Consider the following 17,031-nt stretch of genomic DNA (forward strand, 5'->3'; position numbering starts at 1 on the left):
CCCTTCCACAGGGATCTGCACTCGCTGGAAATAAGACACAGCTCTGCCAGCACCATGCAGCACACAGCCTTCCTCAGCAATCCAGGGAAACACCACCAAACACAAGCCCACAGTGATTCCTATCAAGGAGGGCACACAGAAGCCTCTGCCTTGTCTCCCCTGAGACAGCTACACCAAGGGGACCCTTTGGGGTTTCTTTTTTCAAGGGACTGAATTGGAGCTGAAGTAATACAACAGATACCAAGGCAGCCTGCCTTTTAAACCTCAGCTTTACCCCAGACCACTGACTGCCACGTTTTAGGGAGCTAAAAACACGATGTTCAAATGCAACAACTGTCTCAGTCCAGAGATGGCAACACGGTGCAGAAACTGGCAGCCCAAGGTGGCAACCCAGCTGCTGCAGCCAACCTCCTTGCCAACAAAAGCCCTGGCACCTGGGAGTTAAAAGAGTTAACACACACCTAGACACCACTGCAAGTATTTGCACTTAGTCGCTGCTTTGGCCTGTCACAAAGACAGCAGCAGGTGCAGAGGCTGGCTCCTGGCAGGCTGGCAGCAGTGCTCTCTCAAGGGGAGCGTCGTTTCCTCTGGAGGACTACGATTCCTGACTAGGGAAAGCATGTGGAAGAGTTTAGGTGAAGAATCTAGGTCCAAAGGGGCTTTGGAAGCAAGGCTGCTCTCGTCACAAGAGCTCCCTGGCCATTAGGCCAGCAGCCTGCAGTCCTCCTGCATCTTTGCAAGCCAACGTCTCCCCGCCTCGCTCACAACAGGATGCTCCAGAGCCTGCTGTAACAGGCACAGAAATAGAAGTGTTTCACTTCCATCTGGATTTGTCAGCAGAGAAGACGATGCAAAAACACAGTCTGGGAACTCATCAAGCCTGCACACTTTCACACAGGAATGAAGACAGCCACAACCATCTTCCTTCCTACTGCCTCATCAACTATTTTTAGCACCAGAAGGAGAGGCGACCGTCAGCGATGGGGCTGTTCCCTTCCTCCAGGGATCTGAGCAGCCTCTGCCCCAAGGATCCCCTGCCACCAAACCCACGAGCCAGGTGAAGAGCTTGAAGTTGTTGCTGCTCCTGAACACAAGGCATCTCTGCAGTGACATGGCAGGTTGGAAGAGGGCCACGCAGCCCATTTAATTCAATTCACTCCATCTCTGTCTGCTCCACGCAGCCATGCTCTATTAGTCTTCTGAGAGCAATTGTATTTCAAGTGAGAAATGCCAGGAGTGTGTGAATACCCAGCATGGGCGATGTGCCGCTCCCAGGCGCTGCACGCACCGGCCGAGCCGCAGGCCGGGACCAGAGCAACCTGGGTCATCCCACACGGCTCTTCCTTCCCTGCAAAGGTTTGGAAAGTTAAACACAAGCTCCCTCCCAGAGCCACTTCCCAGCTGGTTCTGCATTTAGTAGCAGAGCCAAGAACCAGACTAAACTCAACTGGCACCAAAGGATGGGGCTGCTTTGTTTCCCTTTGACTCCTCCCTTCCAGCGCTACAACCAGAGGTGCGAACCAAGGAGAGCAACAGCACCCTCATCACCAGGACCCAGCCTGGGGGTGCCTGTGGCAGCCCCACAAACGGGTACCAGGAGGCTGCAGGCAGAACTGCCAGGGAACACACTCACCCACTGCTGCAAGAGGAGCTCACACGGGGCTGCAGCCAAAGCCGCGGGCAGGTGCTGCTGCCAGGGCAGCGTCAGCCCTGCCACTGCAGGGGACAACCAGGAGCCACTCAGGACGTGACAGAGCGGCTACAACAGCACCTTGGGGCTTGCAGGTCCCCCCACCTGCCCTGCAGAACGGTGGCAATGACCACGTGCACGCTTCTGGCTGAAAGGACTAAGAAGGATGCTGCTTCCTTGCCCTGAGCCAGCCTTCTCTTCTAGCACATTACCAGCACAGGCTTCTGGGTGCTCTCTGGAAAATGGAAAACCAAACAGATGCCACTCAAAGCACTCCTTCCTTCCAGCCACGTTGCTCCTGGAAGCCCTCAGCTCCTGGTTTCTACCTTTCCCAGCCGCTGGGAAGGAAATGCCCCGCTGACATGCAGGTTTAACACACTGCCACCAGCACAGCTACCACACAGGCATTTCCCCTCCAGCTTCTTAACAAGTGCTGTATTTTACATCCACTTTGTAACGTGCACACCTGAAACCACAGAAACCACCACATCAAAGCACATCTTTGTCTCTCAGCAGAGGAAATGTGAACTCCAGGGATGATTTCCAGGGATGCACAACAGCCTGGCTGCTCAACCAGGGAGCAGCAGGACTGGGGCACGTACAGAGGTTGCTCCAGCCTCACCTACCCAGACCAAGACAAATGAATCCACATTGCATGCCACAGTCGGAGCAGGCAAACCCCTTCTGCTACCCAGAGAGCCTCTGCAGGGGGACGCTCCTCCCCAGCCCTGCTCCCGCCGTCGCACAGAACGTGCTGTCCTACAGAGACTTTCATACTGGGAAAATACTTTAATATAGGAAACGAGTCAATTTACCTTTCACACGGTCTTAAATAGGTTTATGCTCATTGTTAAACAAAAACGGGCTTTACTGAAACAACGGATTACAGCCTCTAAATTCGTACTGTTCCCAAGCTGGTCCCGTGGATAGGGAGGAATTCTGGACGCCGGTATCCTTGTGTAGGTAACAGACTGGCACAAACAGCGCTGGAAGCCGACGCGGGTTCAGAGGGAGAAGGGAGCCCTGGCGAGGAGAAAGAACGAAGCCACAAAATTCCCTTTTGAGGAGAAACGAGGGAGGCAATAAACCGCAGCAGTTCCACCGAGTGACAACCGTCCCTTCGCCCCGCGCCGGGACCGTCTCCTGCCCGAGCTCTTCGGGGCTCGTCCGCTCCGGGGGTCGCGGAGCCGCGTCCCCAGCGCCCAGCGCGGCCTCGGCGAGCGAGCGATGTCCCCGGGCGGCCCCTCGGGGCGGCGCCGGCCTCTCCCCGCGGTCCGCCGGGCCCGTCCTCCCCCGCCGGCCGCCTCAGGGGCCGCCGCGCACCCGGCGCGCCGCAGCGGCTCCCGCCTCGGCCCCGGGCGGCGGCGACGCGTCCGGAGGGTCGTTGCGGGCGGGGCCGGGGCCGGGCGCGGGTCCCGTCCGCGGCGGCGCCGGCGGAGCCTCCTGCGTGGGGCCGGCGGGCGGGCGGGCGGGAGCGGGGCCCGGCGGCGGCGCGGCGCGGGGCTGCGGGCTGGGGGCGGCGGCGGGGCCGGGGCCGGAGCCGCCGCCGCCGCGCACCGGCTGCCAGATGAGGCTGTAGTAGACGGCGAGGACGATGGCGGCCAGCGAGACGGAGAGGACGTAGGCCAGCACGGTGGCCAGGCGCACCCACTTCTTGTTGGTCTTGGCCGCCATGCGCGCCTTCTTGTCCCCGGTGTAAGTGGCGGGCTTGCCCCGCTCCGCCCCCGCCTCCTTCTCCTTCATGGGGGCCCGGCCCTGGGCGCGCTGCTGCACCGACCCCTCCGTGGTGGGGCCCGGCCCGGGGCTCCTCGCGCGCCTCACGACATGCCGCTGCCCCGCGGCGTGCGCGCGCTGCTGCGGCGGCTCCGCCGGGCCCGGGGCGGGGCCGCGGGGGCGGGGACTGGGGGCCGAGGGGCGGGGCCTGGGGGGGAGGGGCGGGGCCGCGGGCCTCGGGGCGGGGCCGCGGGGACGGGCGGGGCCTTTAAAGGGGCGACGTGCCGCTGGGGCGTGGTCGCGCTGCACGCGCGGCAGCCGTTGGGCGCGCGCTGCTGGCTGAGGGGGCGCGCGCTGCTGGCTGAGGGGGCGCGCGCTGCTGGCTGAGGGGGCGCGCGGCGGCCGTTGGGCGGCCCGGGAATGGCGTCGCGCTGCTGCCCCGCTGCTGTCCCGGCCCCGCGGGTCCCCGCGGCTCTGCGCCTGCCGGAGCCCTCCTCTGCCTGCCCTCAGCGCTGCGGCTCGGGGCGGGGGAGCCGCGGTAGGTACGTGCGGGCGGGCGGCATCCCCCGGCAGCCACAGTCGTTGGGGCTCGCCCGTGGGGTTCTGTGAGCCGGGGAAGTCCCCGCAAGGAAGCATGAGCGTGAGGAACGTCCCAGCGAGAGGAAGGGCTCGGAAGTCTCCTCTCTGCTTTCACGTCTCCGCAGGAGTCACTTCTTGGGTCTGTCGGCGCCGCCCCGAGGATGCGCTGGCTGAGCAGCCTCAGGAGAGAAATGAGGACACTTTGTTTCCCATCAGTTTGGGCTGAGCCCAAACCTAGGGATAGAATCTAAAGCTGTTAGCATACAGATTGTTCCGAGTGCCCTGCAAAAGCGTTGCCTTGCTTGTCTGGAGGGCAGCTGAAGCACTGCTCTAGGGTGTGTGTGAGTTACCCCCTTTTTCCCCCCCTTTATGGTTCAAAATGTTCACTTTTGAGAACGATTGAGTGGCTCCTTTTCAGTCGTTTTCTCTCTCCCTTCAATTTCAGGCCAGTCAGGTGTGTTGCAGCAGAAAAGCTGTTGTAAACAAGAAGCACCTGTGAGAGAGGCTGACCCCAGCTGCAGGGATGACTGCTGCCCAGGAAGGCACCAGAGGCAGGGAGTGAGTGAGTGCTGAGTAGCGCTTTGTTTTTACTCTCAACAGCGGGGAAAAGGGGGACAGTTGGGACAGAAAGGGAGAACCTCAGGGTTTTTGTGTAGATGGGCAGAGGCAGAGCCTTGCTGGGCTGCTGTCTTGGCCAACTTGGTTCTTCCTCAGGTTTTTGGGGACAGGATTGATGTATATACAGGCAGCTCCTCTGAGGCTGATGCTTGTCTAGCCCATGTTGTCTTCCTGCATTTTAAGTCCATGCTTGGAGATGCTTCATTCCCCTTTATTGCTGACACCCTGCTGTAGGGTCTAGAAGCTGGCAGACAGAAGTCAGAGCTCTGATGTTACTAGGTATGCAAATGTAAACGATGTTGAGTTTGATAAAGGATGTTGAAAAGAGTCAGCAGGTTGGTACAGGAAACAGGCACAGAAAGTAACCAGGAGCTGGTAGGGATCCATGTAATAAAAAGCAATTACAGCTGCATATCTTAGTCCTGTGTTGCCAAAATTAGCTTCCCGTCTCCTGGGAAGGAAACCAATCCTTCTTAATCTCTGTGCAATGACTGCTGCTCTTTCACTGCTGCTGCTTTGCCTTTGTTTATAAATCCAGCAGTTAATAGCACTCCTTTTCTGTCAGTGGAGGTCTTGGCAAACTGCAATGGTTGAGGATGTGCAGTGAAGTTGTAGAAACAGTCCCAGCTAAGGTAGGGAGTGTGGTGTGATTGAGATCCCACTGCACTTCATCATCTGAACAGAGCTTCTGGAAGCAACTAAAGCTGCTCCAGCCAGAAAATGCAGCAACAGATAATTCAGTGTGAGTTATGCTCCTTCCTGGCCTCACAGCTCTCTTGCTCCCCTGCCTGTCACTCCTCAGGACTACAGATCTGGAGTTGTCTTAAACCTCCGTCACTCTAGAGACATTCCACCGTCGGCCTGGCTCCTCCCTCTCCCTGCTGCACTTAGCCATGGCTTATTCAGGCTGCCGTGTAGGCTTAGCCTTCATTGAAGACAACAATTCCATGGTATTATTAAAGAAATCCAGTGTTCTTAAGGCTCTCTTTGCCAAAGCCTCATTTGTCCCAGCTTCAGTAAAAAACACTCCTGTTCATTAAATACATGTCTTACTGGCTTTTGCCAGAGTCAGGTGTAAGCTTTTCTTTTTACTGTGAACAAATAAATGGGAGTGAGTTTCCCTCCAGGTCCTTTTGTTCAAGTGCAGGCAGCTGCCAGAAGGCGTGTGCCTCCTGTTCCTAAACTTAGTTCCTTGCTAACAACCACCCATAAAGGCCCAGGAGAGCCAGGGAGCTGGAGCTGCAGCAATGCTATTTCCTTTGTGCTCTGGGTTTTAGCAGAAATACCAAGCTGTGTGTTCATCAGGCTCCTGTGGTGCAGAAATAGAGCTGTGGGGTCTTGGAAAGTCAGTGCATGTGTCAGGCACCAAACAGAGCTTGCAAATTAGTCCTCTCTTTGAGTTTTGCCTAAAGAGCACAAAAGGGATCAGTAACCCAGCACAGTCAAGGGCTTGTGATGCACTGTGGAAGTGGAGGTGCCAAGAAAGGACAGCTGTAGAGCCCTAGAGCTCCCAGGCTCCTACTGTTAGAACCTTTTCTAATTTTTCCCTTCTCTGGTCTGAGGATCCACTAGAAGACTTGTTTACTTGTGAACTTGCTGCTTACTGCCTCACACCTGTGTTTAATTGCAAACACAAGATGTGGTGTTCCACCTGCCTTACTGAGCAGCGTTGCACCAGTTCAGCTGTGACCTGTTGCAGTGGGGTGTCTGTTTGCTCTCCAGAGGCCCCTGAAGGACACAGCTAAATGCACTTGTATTATTGTGGGATGTCTGTTTACTCTCCAAAGGCCCCTGAAGGATGGAGCTAAATGAACTTGTCTTATTGATTTCCAATGTTCAGGGTCATTGGGTAGCATCTAGTGCTTCAGGATGGAGAAGACTTAATTAAGGGAAGAGTATTGGCCTAAGATATACTTCTGTACAGACCTTGAAACTGGGTTGGATTGCCTGGGAGGTGGCTGAGACTTTGCACTTCACAGCCTCCTGAACTACTGCTTGTCAGTGCCCTGGGACAGGGGATGGCCTGGGTGGCTTCCCCTAGCCCCACTGCCTGTCACTGGGGGGCATTCTGATGTGACACCCTACAAAGGATCAGCTTCTGCCAGCTGTGTGGTTTGATCACTTTGATTAGCTTGTGTGAAATCATCACTCACTGCCACGATGTGACACGCTCACCTGTCTGGACTCCTGGTGTTTGTGGGTGTCTGCCCCAGGCAGTGTGCCTTCTGCAGGCAGATTGCAGACTTCACTGAGAGTTGTAACTTGTTTTCATTGGCTCTGGTGTTGCTTTGTAAACTTTATACTCTCTCCTTGGGTGCATTTATGAGCTGGAGAGGGGAGAGATGGATGAAGTCTTTCTACCTGCCTCTGATCTTGAAAAGATGGGACAGGTACATTTAAATTCATCTGTCAGCCAAAGTCCTCGAGCAAATACTTTGCTATGCTTGAGCCTTTTGTCAGGGAATGTCTCTGCTTTTGACAGGAAAGTGCCTTATTTCACCCTGTTTGGAGCCTGCAGGGAATTGGATTCTGTTCTCTGGCATTTTCCTCTTACACTTGGGAATCTCCTCTGCTTTACGTGGGAAGGTGCTGTCTCTTGTTAATCCACTAACAGATGAGGGGAGGCTGGGCATGTTGTTTTAATTCCTTCAGCTTCTGATTTAGCTGCTGTAAATGAAGCTTGCACAACCCACTGTCTTGAGCTGACTTCTGCAGAGGTTATAGGGTGGGTGGGGAAGATCATAAGTGATGCTGAATTTGAGGCAGGTTTGGTTTTGCTCAGGATAGAGGCCTTGGGCAGAAATCTTGCAGCTCAGGGTGGTGATGCATCAGCAGCTTTAACCTTGTACCATCACTTTATTGAGGCCCATTTTGAGCCACGTTGTTATGCTGTGAAGCAGGAATATGTCCTGCTCCCAGGAGAGCCTTGCACAGGGAATGTTTCCTTGGTGAGAAAACTCTTGAGAGTGATGAGTGTGTGTGTTTTGGTTTAATTGTTTAGAAACTTCTGTAAGTAGGTGATGCTTCAGAGCTGGAGTGGGGAGAGCCACTTGTCTGCCTTTACTGCAGAGGTGTTCACAGCACTGCAGAGGCTCTGCTTTTGTGGGGTGGAACGTGAGGTTCAGTGTGCTATGGAGTGCAGACAGACCTCAGGCAGCTTTCTGGAGACAGGCAGTTCTCCCAGATAATGCCACTTGTCTTTGTCCTGTTGTTTCCATGACACGGTTCTCAAATGGAGAAAAGGCTGACAAGGGCAGCCTGACCTGGGCATTCACTCAAACAAGAGACCTCATCATTGATCTGAATGTCTTAAGCTGAGGTTCCCAGTGCTCTGAGCTGTAGGTGCCATACATCAGTCTGTGGAGAGGGAAGTTTTTTCACTAAGTCCAGGACTTCAGGAGGTGAATGTTGTGGTTTAAGTTTCTCCTTGGGCGTGAGCCTGTGCTGTCTGTGGCCATGACTCCGAACAGTCTCTGTGCAGGGATCTAGAGTCAAAAATCAGCACTTGATTGTTCATGTACACACCTCCCCACACACTTAACAGCCACACACAGCTCTGAGGGCTGGAGTTTGAAAACAACCCCCACTCTCGAGCCGTAGGACAGTGGTGATGAGCGGCCGTGTAGTCTCACTGTGTTTTGCCTCTGGTTTTCGTGGGCTGAGAAGCTGAACTTGCTCCAGCTTTGCATGGAGAATGAATGTGTATGAGCTGGGCTTCTCCCCAGTGCTCACAGATACACACATCTATAGCATTTGCACACAAGGCCAGCGTGGGTTTTCACCTTAGTTAAAACAGTGTACCTTTGAATACAGCAATGCTCCCTCATCTCATAGAGCCTCTTCCTTGCACAGAATAAACCTAAAGCAGCTGTTGCTTGCTCCACTTCTGTGTGCTTGGGTTTGGTAGCTTAGTAAGAGAATGTGCTGGACTCATGTCATCCCTGTGTGAGTTAATTAACTACAGTAGGTCTGAAACCTTTCCTAGTTCTTTCATGGTTCATCTTGCAGTTCTCACTTTGTGCCATCCCGATTCAGTGATGGGAAATGGAGCTGTAAAATCCTGGAGAGAGGCTGTTCTGATCCCTCCAGGAGCACAGGGCGTGAATGTGTCAGCAGAAAGTTCAGTCCTGCTATGTTGTATGCCTGTGAAAGGGAGAACATTTGTTGGCAATGAGCTTAAGTGGGATTCCTTGTTAATGCTGTGTTGTCTCCAGAGAAATCTTGTGTTATAAGCCACTGGCCGCTCTGCCCAGGAAAGTATTCCTTGCAGATGCAGTGGGCTGATAGCCATCTGCTCCTCTGGATGTTGGTATTTCCAGCAGAGCTGTCCCAATGGTTCTGGTTTTGTCAAGTGTTATTCCCCATTTTGCTGTAGACTGAGGTGTGTGCATTGTTGTCAGCTGACAATATGATGGAGATGATGGGAGCCTGGGGACTGACTTTTCCAGAGTCCTAAAGACCACAAATGGTGAACTGCAGAACAAATCAAACCTGACATCTGACCCCACCATGTGCACTCTGAGTGCTTGCAAGGTGACACGTGTCAGAGCTGGGAAGCTGTGCTGTTCTCTGAATATGCCTCACTAGATAGAAGCCTCCTCTGATAAACCTTCGCTGACTGTTCCCCACACTACACCCAGCCTTGGATTTGTTAGTGTAGCTCATGAATATGCTGCTGCCTCTGGCTACTTACACACCATGACCACCACCTAGTAAGAGACCTTCCTTGTGCCCTGATAGCAATTTCCATTCCACTTGCTGCTTTGTCCTGTTCCCATGTTTGACTGCTCAAAAATAGAGTGGCTGGAGTTACATGCAGTGAGAGCTCTTTTCTAAGCATCTCTAGTCAGTTTGTGTGTTAGTTGTCCCCAGTTTGCACTGATTGCACAGATAAAAGCTGTGTAGAAAGCACAGATAACAAGACAAGTACAAAGAAAGGCATTTCCTGGGAAGGGAGAGGACTGGTCATGCCATGGCTGCATGTTTGTGTGGCTGTTAGGGAATGGCAGAGGGCTGGGTCTGTCACCTGCCCGCGTGCTCAGCGGTACTGGGGGCAGCAGGAGTGTCACTAGAGCAAACCCCTCTGCAAAAGGGAACAAACACAGGTTTCACCATCTCCTTGTGATCTGATGGAAAACCCCTGCCCAGCCCACAGGTGATTACCAAAGGCCAGTGCCTGACATCTGGCCCTTTTGGCTTCGGAGACGTTCAGCTTCCTTTTCAGTTGCTGGGGTATCACCTGGTATAAATGGTCGTCATGCGATGGCTTCTGTGGGCTGGGGAGCCCTCGTGCCTTTTGGGATGATTCTTTTCCAGCATCAGCTTCAGTGATGTGGGTGGATGTTAGTAAGAAACTTGTGGGGGCTGAAAGTGGTCCTTAGCCTTGTGAAGAGCTTGTGAATGTCTCCAGATGTGATAGACAGTTGCTTTCCTGTTGCTGCTGCTTTGGTACTGCAAGCCAACAGAGACAGGCACGTGCTGTCTGCTGTGCTGCTGCTCTTCATCTTCTTCCTCTTCTGTTAATGACCTGTCTTGGAAAGTGTCATTCTTTGCTAGCATCTCTGTGCAGCAGTGACTTTTGTACTGCAGTGGTGTATATGGTGTGTAATTAGTGTGTGAGCCTGGCTTGCATCACCCAGCTGGGAAACCATCAGTGCTGTAAGCATAAGCCATTCCTGCCCAGTGAACAACTAATTATGGACCCAAGCATGACTTGGTGCTTGGTCAGATGGTTTTCGGTTGTTTTGGATTTCTCTTTACATGAGACCTCACTGCTTTTATGGTGTTGAGGCATCTGTGGCCCCTTGTGCTTCTGTGCCATAGCCACTGTCCTCTGACTTGTGCAGCTCGAGCTGCAGAGTCCCGCTGCCAGCACAAAGCTGTTGCCAATCTGTGGCTTTGTGGTTTGGGCCCAAAGTAGGACAAGATATGCTCAGCACACACACACAGCAGTTCTCCCCTCCAGCACTGCGGAGAAAATGTTGGCTTTTGTGGCTCTAATGGCAGCACTGATCCTTTCGGGGTCCCCAGGGCTCAGAGGGCAGAGCAGCTGAAGCCGGGTGCGCTCAGCTGTGGGTCGTTGCTGGCGTCTGGAGGCAGCGCTGCGGGCTGTGCCTGCCACGCCGTGGCTGATCGCTAGGGGGCAGCGTCACACACCGCAACGTGCCGTTAACTGCAGGCGGTCTCGCAGCGCTGCTGTGTGTGCTGGGCGTAGGTTGGGGTTGAGGATACCCCGTAACTTGTTACAACTCGGGAGCCAACCAGCCAATGACTTAAGTCACTGCAGACTGCCTTGTAAAATCCGCGAAGGGTCGTGCTGACTGCAGGCACTCTGAGAGAGAGAGAGGCTGCTGCACGGGGAGGACAGGGATGTATGTGTCCACGTGCACATCAGAGCTCCAGGAGCGGGTGGTGGGATGCACAGTGGCAAAGGTAAGGGAGGAAAGCAAAGGAGGCACAGAGCAGAGATGTAGGATGAGTTACACACTGGATGATGAGCCTTGCAGGGGGAATAAAGGTCGTTTGGAATGGATGTTGCTGAAAGTGCAGCTGCTTCTGCCTGCTCAGATATCAGAGCTCTCAGCAGAGGGCAGGACTGCTGCTTTATTCTATCGCTGTTCCATCAGCCCTCTCTTCGTGCAAGGGACAGAAGCTCCCACATAGAGCAAGGAGTGTGAAATGAGAGATAAGGAGGCTGGGTTATGCAAAAGGAAGTGAGCTTCAGCCTGTATTGACCAGCTTTATGCAAGCAGGGACCTTGGCAGTTGGTGTTGCAGCCTCCCAGTGTGGCTGCCAGCTTGGTCACTGCTCTGCAGATCCTGGCTTTCTTGCAATCATAGAAACATAGAATGGTGGGGTTGGAAGGGACCTTTAGAGCTCATCCAGTCCAGCCCCCTGCAGAAGCAGGTCAGCCTAGATCAGGGGCACAGGATCATGTCCAGGTGGGTCTTTATCACTTAGGGAAAAGTGACTTTGAGCAAAAAACAAGTAAAGCTGAGGCAGGATTCTTGCTTACTGTAAGCCTATTGATGGGACAGAGAAAGCTGTTGAATGTCCAGGTGTGAGGATGCAGGGCAGACACAGCCTTCCTGTGAGGCAGGGAGCAGAGCTGGCTCCTGGAGCTACGGGAACAGATACCAGATGGGCCACTGGAACCAGTAGCTGTGCCTGGTCTCACCTGCAGTCCCTGGGCTCCTGGCAGTACCAGAGGGCAAAGCTCACCTCACCTTTTGCTTCTTCACAACAGTGACCTCCAAGGCCTTCCTCTAGTGCAGAGGACAGGCAGCCTGCAGCTCCTCTGAGCAACATCAAGGCTCTTTGTTCTTTTCACAGCCACTCCCTACATTAAGGTTAAGCAGTCCTGAAACTGCTCTGGCCTTGTAGAAGGGATCAGTACCACGAGTGTGGATCATAGGAGCCCACAAGGATGGAATCCCACCACGTGGTGGGAATCCTGTTGCAGCAAGGGGAGCACAGTTATCTCTGATTGCAATTAGTAGTGAGGCTCTGCCTCTAAAATTAACCTTGCTTGTGTCAGTCCTTTTCCCAAGCCACTCTCCTGGTTAGCCAGTGCACAGCTGCCACCAGGCTCCTTTCCTCTTCTGCTGTCTACATCTTGTTCCTTTGCTCCAAGGTCTAGAGCAGGGACTCGTTTTTGCCCTCTTTCCATTACCCTTCTGTTCTGCTTTGTCACTCCCCTGCAGCTCCATCACCTTAATGCCCATCTTGCACATCTCTCACTGTTCCCACACTATCTGTGGTAGCCCCAAGTGAATCCAAATAATATTGCAGTTCCTAGGTAGTCCTGGCAATGTTGTGTTTCATCCCCCTGTGGGATTCCCATCTGCTCTGCTAGCGGGGTGGCAGGCGGCCCCAGCAGTGGAGTCTGTGCAGAGCAAAGAGGTTTCTTGTACGTGATGTTTGGGCTGTTGCATGAAGGGGGCAGTCTGCTTGTAGCCAAAGCCTGAGCTGTTCTGGAGCCACATCTGCTGAAATAGTTTGAGTGTTGGCTGGCAATGCCTGCACTTCGTCAAAGAACATTTAAGGAAGTTGAGCTGCGGAAGTGCTGTGAGCTGGGTGCTCAGAGCCCCGGGGAGCGGGGCCCTCCTGGAGAGACCCCTGCCCACACAGCCCCAGCCCCGCTGCCTGACCTGGGCTCTGCTCCCCAGCCTGCTCACACAGCTGCTGATTTACAATGCAGATTCATCTGGCCTCCCTGCCCGCCCCTGCCCCTCCTCAACTGGGCTGAGATAGAAGAGGCTGCTCGCTTTCTTATGCCAAGGGTGGCCGTGGCACAGTGCCCTGCCATGTGAGAGGTAGAGATAGAGGAGAGGGGGCCAAGGAGGAGCAAACTGTGCAGCTGCTCTTGCTTCTGGTGGCTGAGGAGCACGTCTGTGGGACAATGTCAATGCTCAGCCCCGTCCTGCAGCCCCCGGAGGTGAAGGAGTATCTGTCCAAGGGTGAGCGCTTCATCAAGTGGGATGATGTGAGTACTGGGGCTCTTGCTTCTCTGGCTTGTGTGTGTGCTGGCAGGGTTGGTGGGGATGGGAGGCTGTGTGTTGTACCTGGGAGTGGTGGCTGGATGAGGGGGATGAACTGGGAAGAGAGAGGAGAGCTGAGGGCTAAAAACAAAGGGCATACGTACTGGGGGGATGATGTGGCTGTCACACCTCTTGTTATTGTGGAGGATGGAAGTGAGTGGAGTGTGCCTGTGTGTGTGTGCAGCTTCTCTGGTGCAGCACCCCAGTGCCCTGTCCCTGTTGTGGACCAGCCCTCAGGAAGGCAGGCAGTGCTGGGAGCCTCCTGGGGCGAGGCACACGCTGTGTTCAGACGTGTGTGAGGGGTAGGATTTACCCCAGAGCTGTGTGGGGACTCTCTCTGCTCTGCACATACAGAGGAGATGGGGCTCCAAGTTGTTTCCCCTTATGGCCCTGTTGCTGGAATGGATCAGGGGGTGAGCCATGTCCTTCCATGCCTGCCTGGCTTGGGGCTCTGTGCTCCAAAACGCTGCTTCTCTCTCCAGCTCAGTGGCTTCTTGTAGCTTCAAAATACCTGCTTTGCAGTCTCTGCCTTTCTTGGTCATGGGAAGAACGACTTCTGAAAGACTCTGGTGCTGTGGGACAGCAGCAGTTCCTTTGATGTAGTGGTCCTCTCTGAGCAGGCTGAAGAGTATTTCCCCTGATACCCACATACCTGAGCAAGGGGACAGGAGCTGCCCTTCTGTTCTGCCTGAAGTATGAATTGTCTGCTACTGAGCATGAGTGCTGATAAAACAGGGGTCAGGCCAGGTTATGGTTCTTCACCAGGCTCTGGGAGAAGCACTTCATGTGGTATTGCAAGTGAGATGTGTTAGAAGGAGCCTCCAGCAGCGATGCAGGAGGGAATAGTGCTCACTTCTGTGGGCATAAAGCTGGGGCAGAGGTTGAAGTCCTAAGGCAGTGTGTGTGAGGGAGGCAGAGCACTTGGGTGCAGCATAAGCAGTGCTGAGAGATGAGGGAGCAGTGTAATAGAGCTGACAGAAGGATGGCTGCTGAGGAATACAGGTTGGGATATCACTGGGCAGTTATTCCACCACCTGTACAGAAACAGGATGACAATACCAGGGTATGATGGCAAACACAGTCTTCCCTTTCTTTTCAGCAGGGCCACTGCCTGCAGGAGGCATTTGCACCTCCCCCTCCTTGTGAATCCCTTGGTGTGGGCAGCAGGCAGTGGCTGACAGACCATCTCCTGTGCTGCCACGAGCCACCCATAGGAGAGTCGACCTGCACCCCACAGCCATCCCTGGCCCTCATCAGGAGGGCAGCTGTCTGGGGTCCTTATTGCAGCCTCAGCTTGCTTTCAAGAAAGCTGGTTTTTAAGAGATAAGGTTAATCTAGAAACATGGCATAATACTCAGCAGTAGCACTGCAGTGCCTCTTCTGCCCTTTGTGGCTTGTGGCCATGTGCTCAAGGAGCTAACCAAGAGCTCTGGGAGCACAGGCATGATGCTGTGCAGATCAGTGTTGTCTCCAGTACAGGCAGAAAGCAGGGAGTAAAAGGTGAACACAAAGTGCACTGTGGCATGGGCAGTTTACTGTGATGAAGAATACCAAATCTGGCAAAGGAGGTCTCTGGAAATACACTCTCAAGTGTGAATTCAACAGCAGACTGAAGAGCCCAAGGCCAAGTAACAAATGGGGCTGGTTTCATCCCAGTAGCTGCTATTTCAGCTTCCTGAATTGAATCTGAAGCCTTCCTAGAAATGGCTGATCCTGTCTCTGTGGCACCAGAGGTCGAGTGTGGTCAGGAGTCACCTGGACTGAATGGGCAAAGGGGTTGGGACCTGAGCAGAGGCATTGTGCATCCTTCATCTGTCTCCAGAGAGCTCACACCACTTCTTAGCACAGGCTCACACATGAGATGTCTTGAAAATGTCTGTGAGGTTGCCTTTAACTGCATGTGCCCAGCCTCACAGCAGCCTGCCTGTCCTCTGCAGGGTGTGCCTTGCTCCTGATCTGGAGGGTTTTCCTGTGGCATGGGCTTCAGGATCAGCCCCAAAGGGTTTCATCTAATTCTGTGCCTGTAGTGGGAGGGTTTAAATAGCTGCTTCTTAATCCTCTGTATAGAGCTAGTCCATGGAGTTTAAGAATCACCACTGAATGCAGATTCCTCTGCTGTATTAGATGGACTCCTTGAACTCTCGTGGCTAGGCCCACTCTGAAAAGAGAGCCAGATAACTAGTATGAGCACCTGGGTTGTCTCTACGTGGCCTAGGCTGCTTCTGGAGCTCGTGGAACCAAGTAGGTGCCTTGGAGGGAGGGCAGTTCAGATGAAACAATTGCATTTACATGCAGTGTTAGGTGTGACTAGGGCTTGGGCAGACGTGAGCAGCCACAGCCTGGTGCTGTTGCTGTGGAGATGCAGTAAAATCAGCTGGTTCATTTCCATAAATCTCAGAGGATGATTCACCCCACTTGGTCTATATTTGAACTGGGAACCTCATCCCATGATACATTCTCAGAGTCATTTAAGGTGATAATTTCTTCCTTTTTTTGCCAGGAAACAGCAAATGCTTCTCCTGTGATTCTTCGGGTGGATCCAAAGGGCTTTTACTTATACTGGACCCATCAGAATAAGGTAAGTGCTGAGAGCACAGCCTGGTCTCCACAGAGCCAGTTTGAGTTTGTGCAAGACTGAAACACCACAGGAGCTCTGTGCTTGACAGCAAACACTCATTCCAGTTAGCAGGAAACCCCCAACAAAGGACCCTGCTAGTCTCCTGCTTGTTCAGTGGCAGACTTCTGTCTTCAGAGTTCCAGAAAAGAGCAGGAATTGAAGCTGTGAACGTGCCAGAGAGATGAGTGTGGCCCTTCTGTGCTTATCACACTGACATCTTCTGCCTTGCAAAGTTCATTAGGTGTCCTTCAAGGGACTTGAGAGAGAGCAGGAATATTGATATCCCAGTTCCTCAGCACGCCAAAGGATTCTCCCAGCCAATCCAGCAGTGGAGTTGGAAAGAAAACTGGCTATATACATGCAGTGAAGTCTATGCAGCTTCAGCTGCTGTGTGCCTCCTGTGCAGCCTGTGCTGGGATTAACTGCCTTGTTGGTATGTTAACAGGTTTAATTTAAGATAAATAAGGAGTGTAGTGCTGCAGAGGCTGAGCCCTGCTCCCCTCAGGCCAGGCTGTGTGTGCACACTGCTGGAGGTAAGCCACAGCATGCTGCCTGCTGAGGAGAGCCAGAGGCAGCACACTTAGGAAAGAGCATTCAGTTCCTTGCTGATGAGTAGCAGTTGAGGAGTGGGGAGATCTGGCTGACTGGAGGTGGAAGGCTGGGCTTACTTCTGCTTTCCAGTGGGGAGCTGTGGTTCAGCTCTACTTCCTTCTTGTGACCTAGATGCTGAGGAGGCATGGTAGATAAAGAGACAGAGACAGTAGCCCTGCACAGTGCCCTGGCCAAGAGACCTGATGGTTTTGGTGAGCTGTGCCTTTTCAGAAGATTGTGCCCCAGTGCCAGTGGGGGCAAGGCAAGCTGTAGCCTCAGTGTCATGAGGTTGGACTGTCACATCCCTCTAGATGATGTGCTCTCCTTTCTGCCATCTCCACCACTCTCATCCCCTTTTCAAGGTCCACTCCTGCTGGTAGAATCGTACTGTAAGAGTTCCAGCAGACAGCAGGAAGAGGGAGCACAGGAGGAGGCTCACAAAATGGGGCAAGGGGAGTTGTCACACATTAAAAGTGAGATTTCCCTGGTTTAGTGCTATGAGGGATTTAATTACCTGGGCAAGGGGGCTGGGGTAAGGAAGCAGAGCTGACAGGAGAGAGCCCAGCCTGGGAGGGCTCTCGTGCTTCTGGAAAATGCCATTGATTGGTACCTAAAATAAACTGTCAACAAATTTGAGAGCTGCAGTGGAGTAACAGCCCATTTTACATCCCTGGGGAAGCATT

General features: G+C 53.6%; 2 protein-coding genes across 8 annotated transcripts in view; one reads left to right on the top strand and one right to left on the bottom strand.

The window, feature by feature from the left end:
- Positions 1-2,459: 2,459 nt before the first annotated feature.
- Positions 2,460-3,562, bottom strand: INAFM2 (InaF motif containing 2). The gene has a single exon (XM_061999955.1). The coding sequence runs from the start codon at positions 3,431-3,433 to the stop codon at positions 2,996-2,998; it is 438 nt and encodes a 145-aa protein (XP_061855939.1). The 5' UTR covers positions 3,434-3,562; the 3' UTR covers positions 2,460-2,995.
- Positions 3,563-4,483: 921 nt separating this feature from the next.
- The window catches only part of PLCB2 (phospholipase C beta 2), a 46,200-nt gene continuing 33,652 nt past the window's right edge, over positions 4,484-17,031 (top strand). For 5 of the 7 annotated variants that reach the window (XR_009819019.1, XM_061999160.1, XM_061999164.1 and 2 more), the window contains exons 1-2: positions 12,687-13,085; positions 15,641-15,718. Coding sequence is in view for 4 of the 7 variants with exons in the window: in XM_061999160.1 (XP_061855144.1) it covers positions 13,002-13,085; positions 15,641-15,718 (162 nt within the window). In the remaining 3 variants the exon portion in view is untranslated. Of the gene's footprint in view, positions 4,541-12,686; positions 13,086-15,640; positions 15,719-17,031 lie in introns of those variants that run through there. The other 2 variants (XM_061999163.1, XM_061999162.1) reach the window with 2 other exon arrangements.

This window comes from Colius striatus, chromosome 7 (genome assembly GCF_028858725.1).
Source record: "Colius striatus isolate bColStr4 chromosome 7, bColStr4.1.hap1, whole genome shotgun sequence".
NCBI classification, from domain to species: domain Eukaryota; kingdom Metazoa; phylum Chordata; class Aves; order Coliiformes; family Coliidae; genus Colius; species Colius striatus.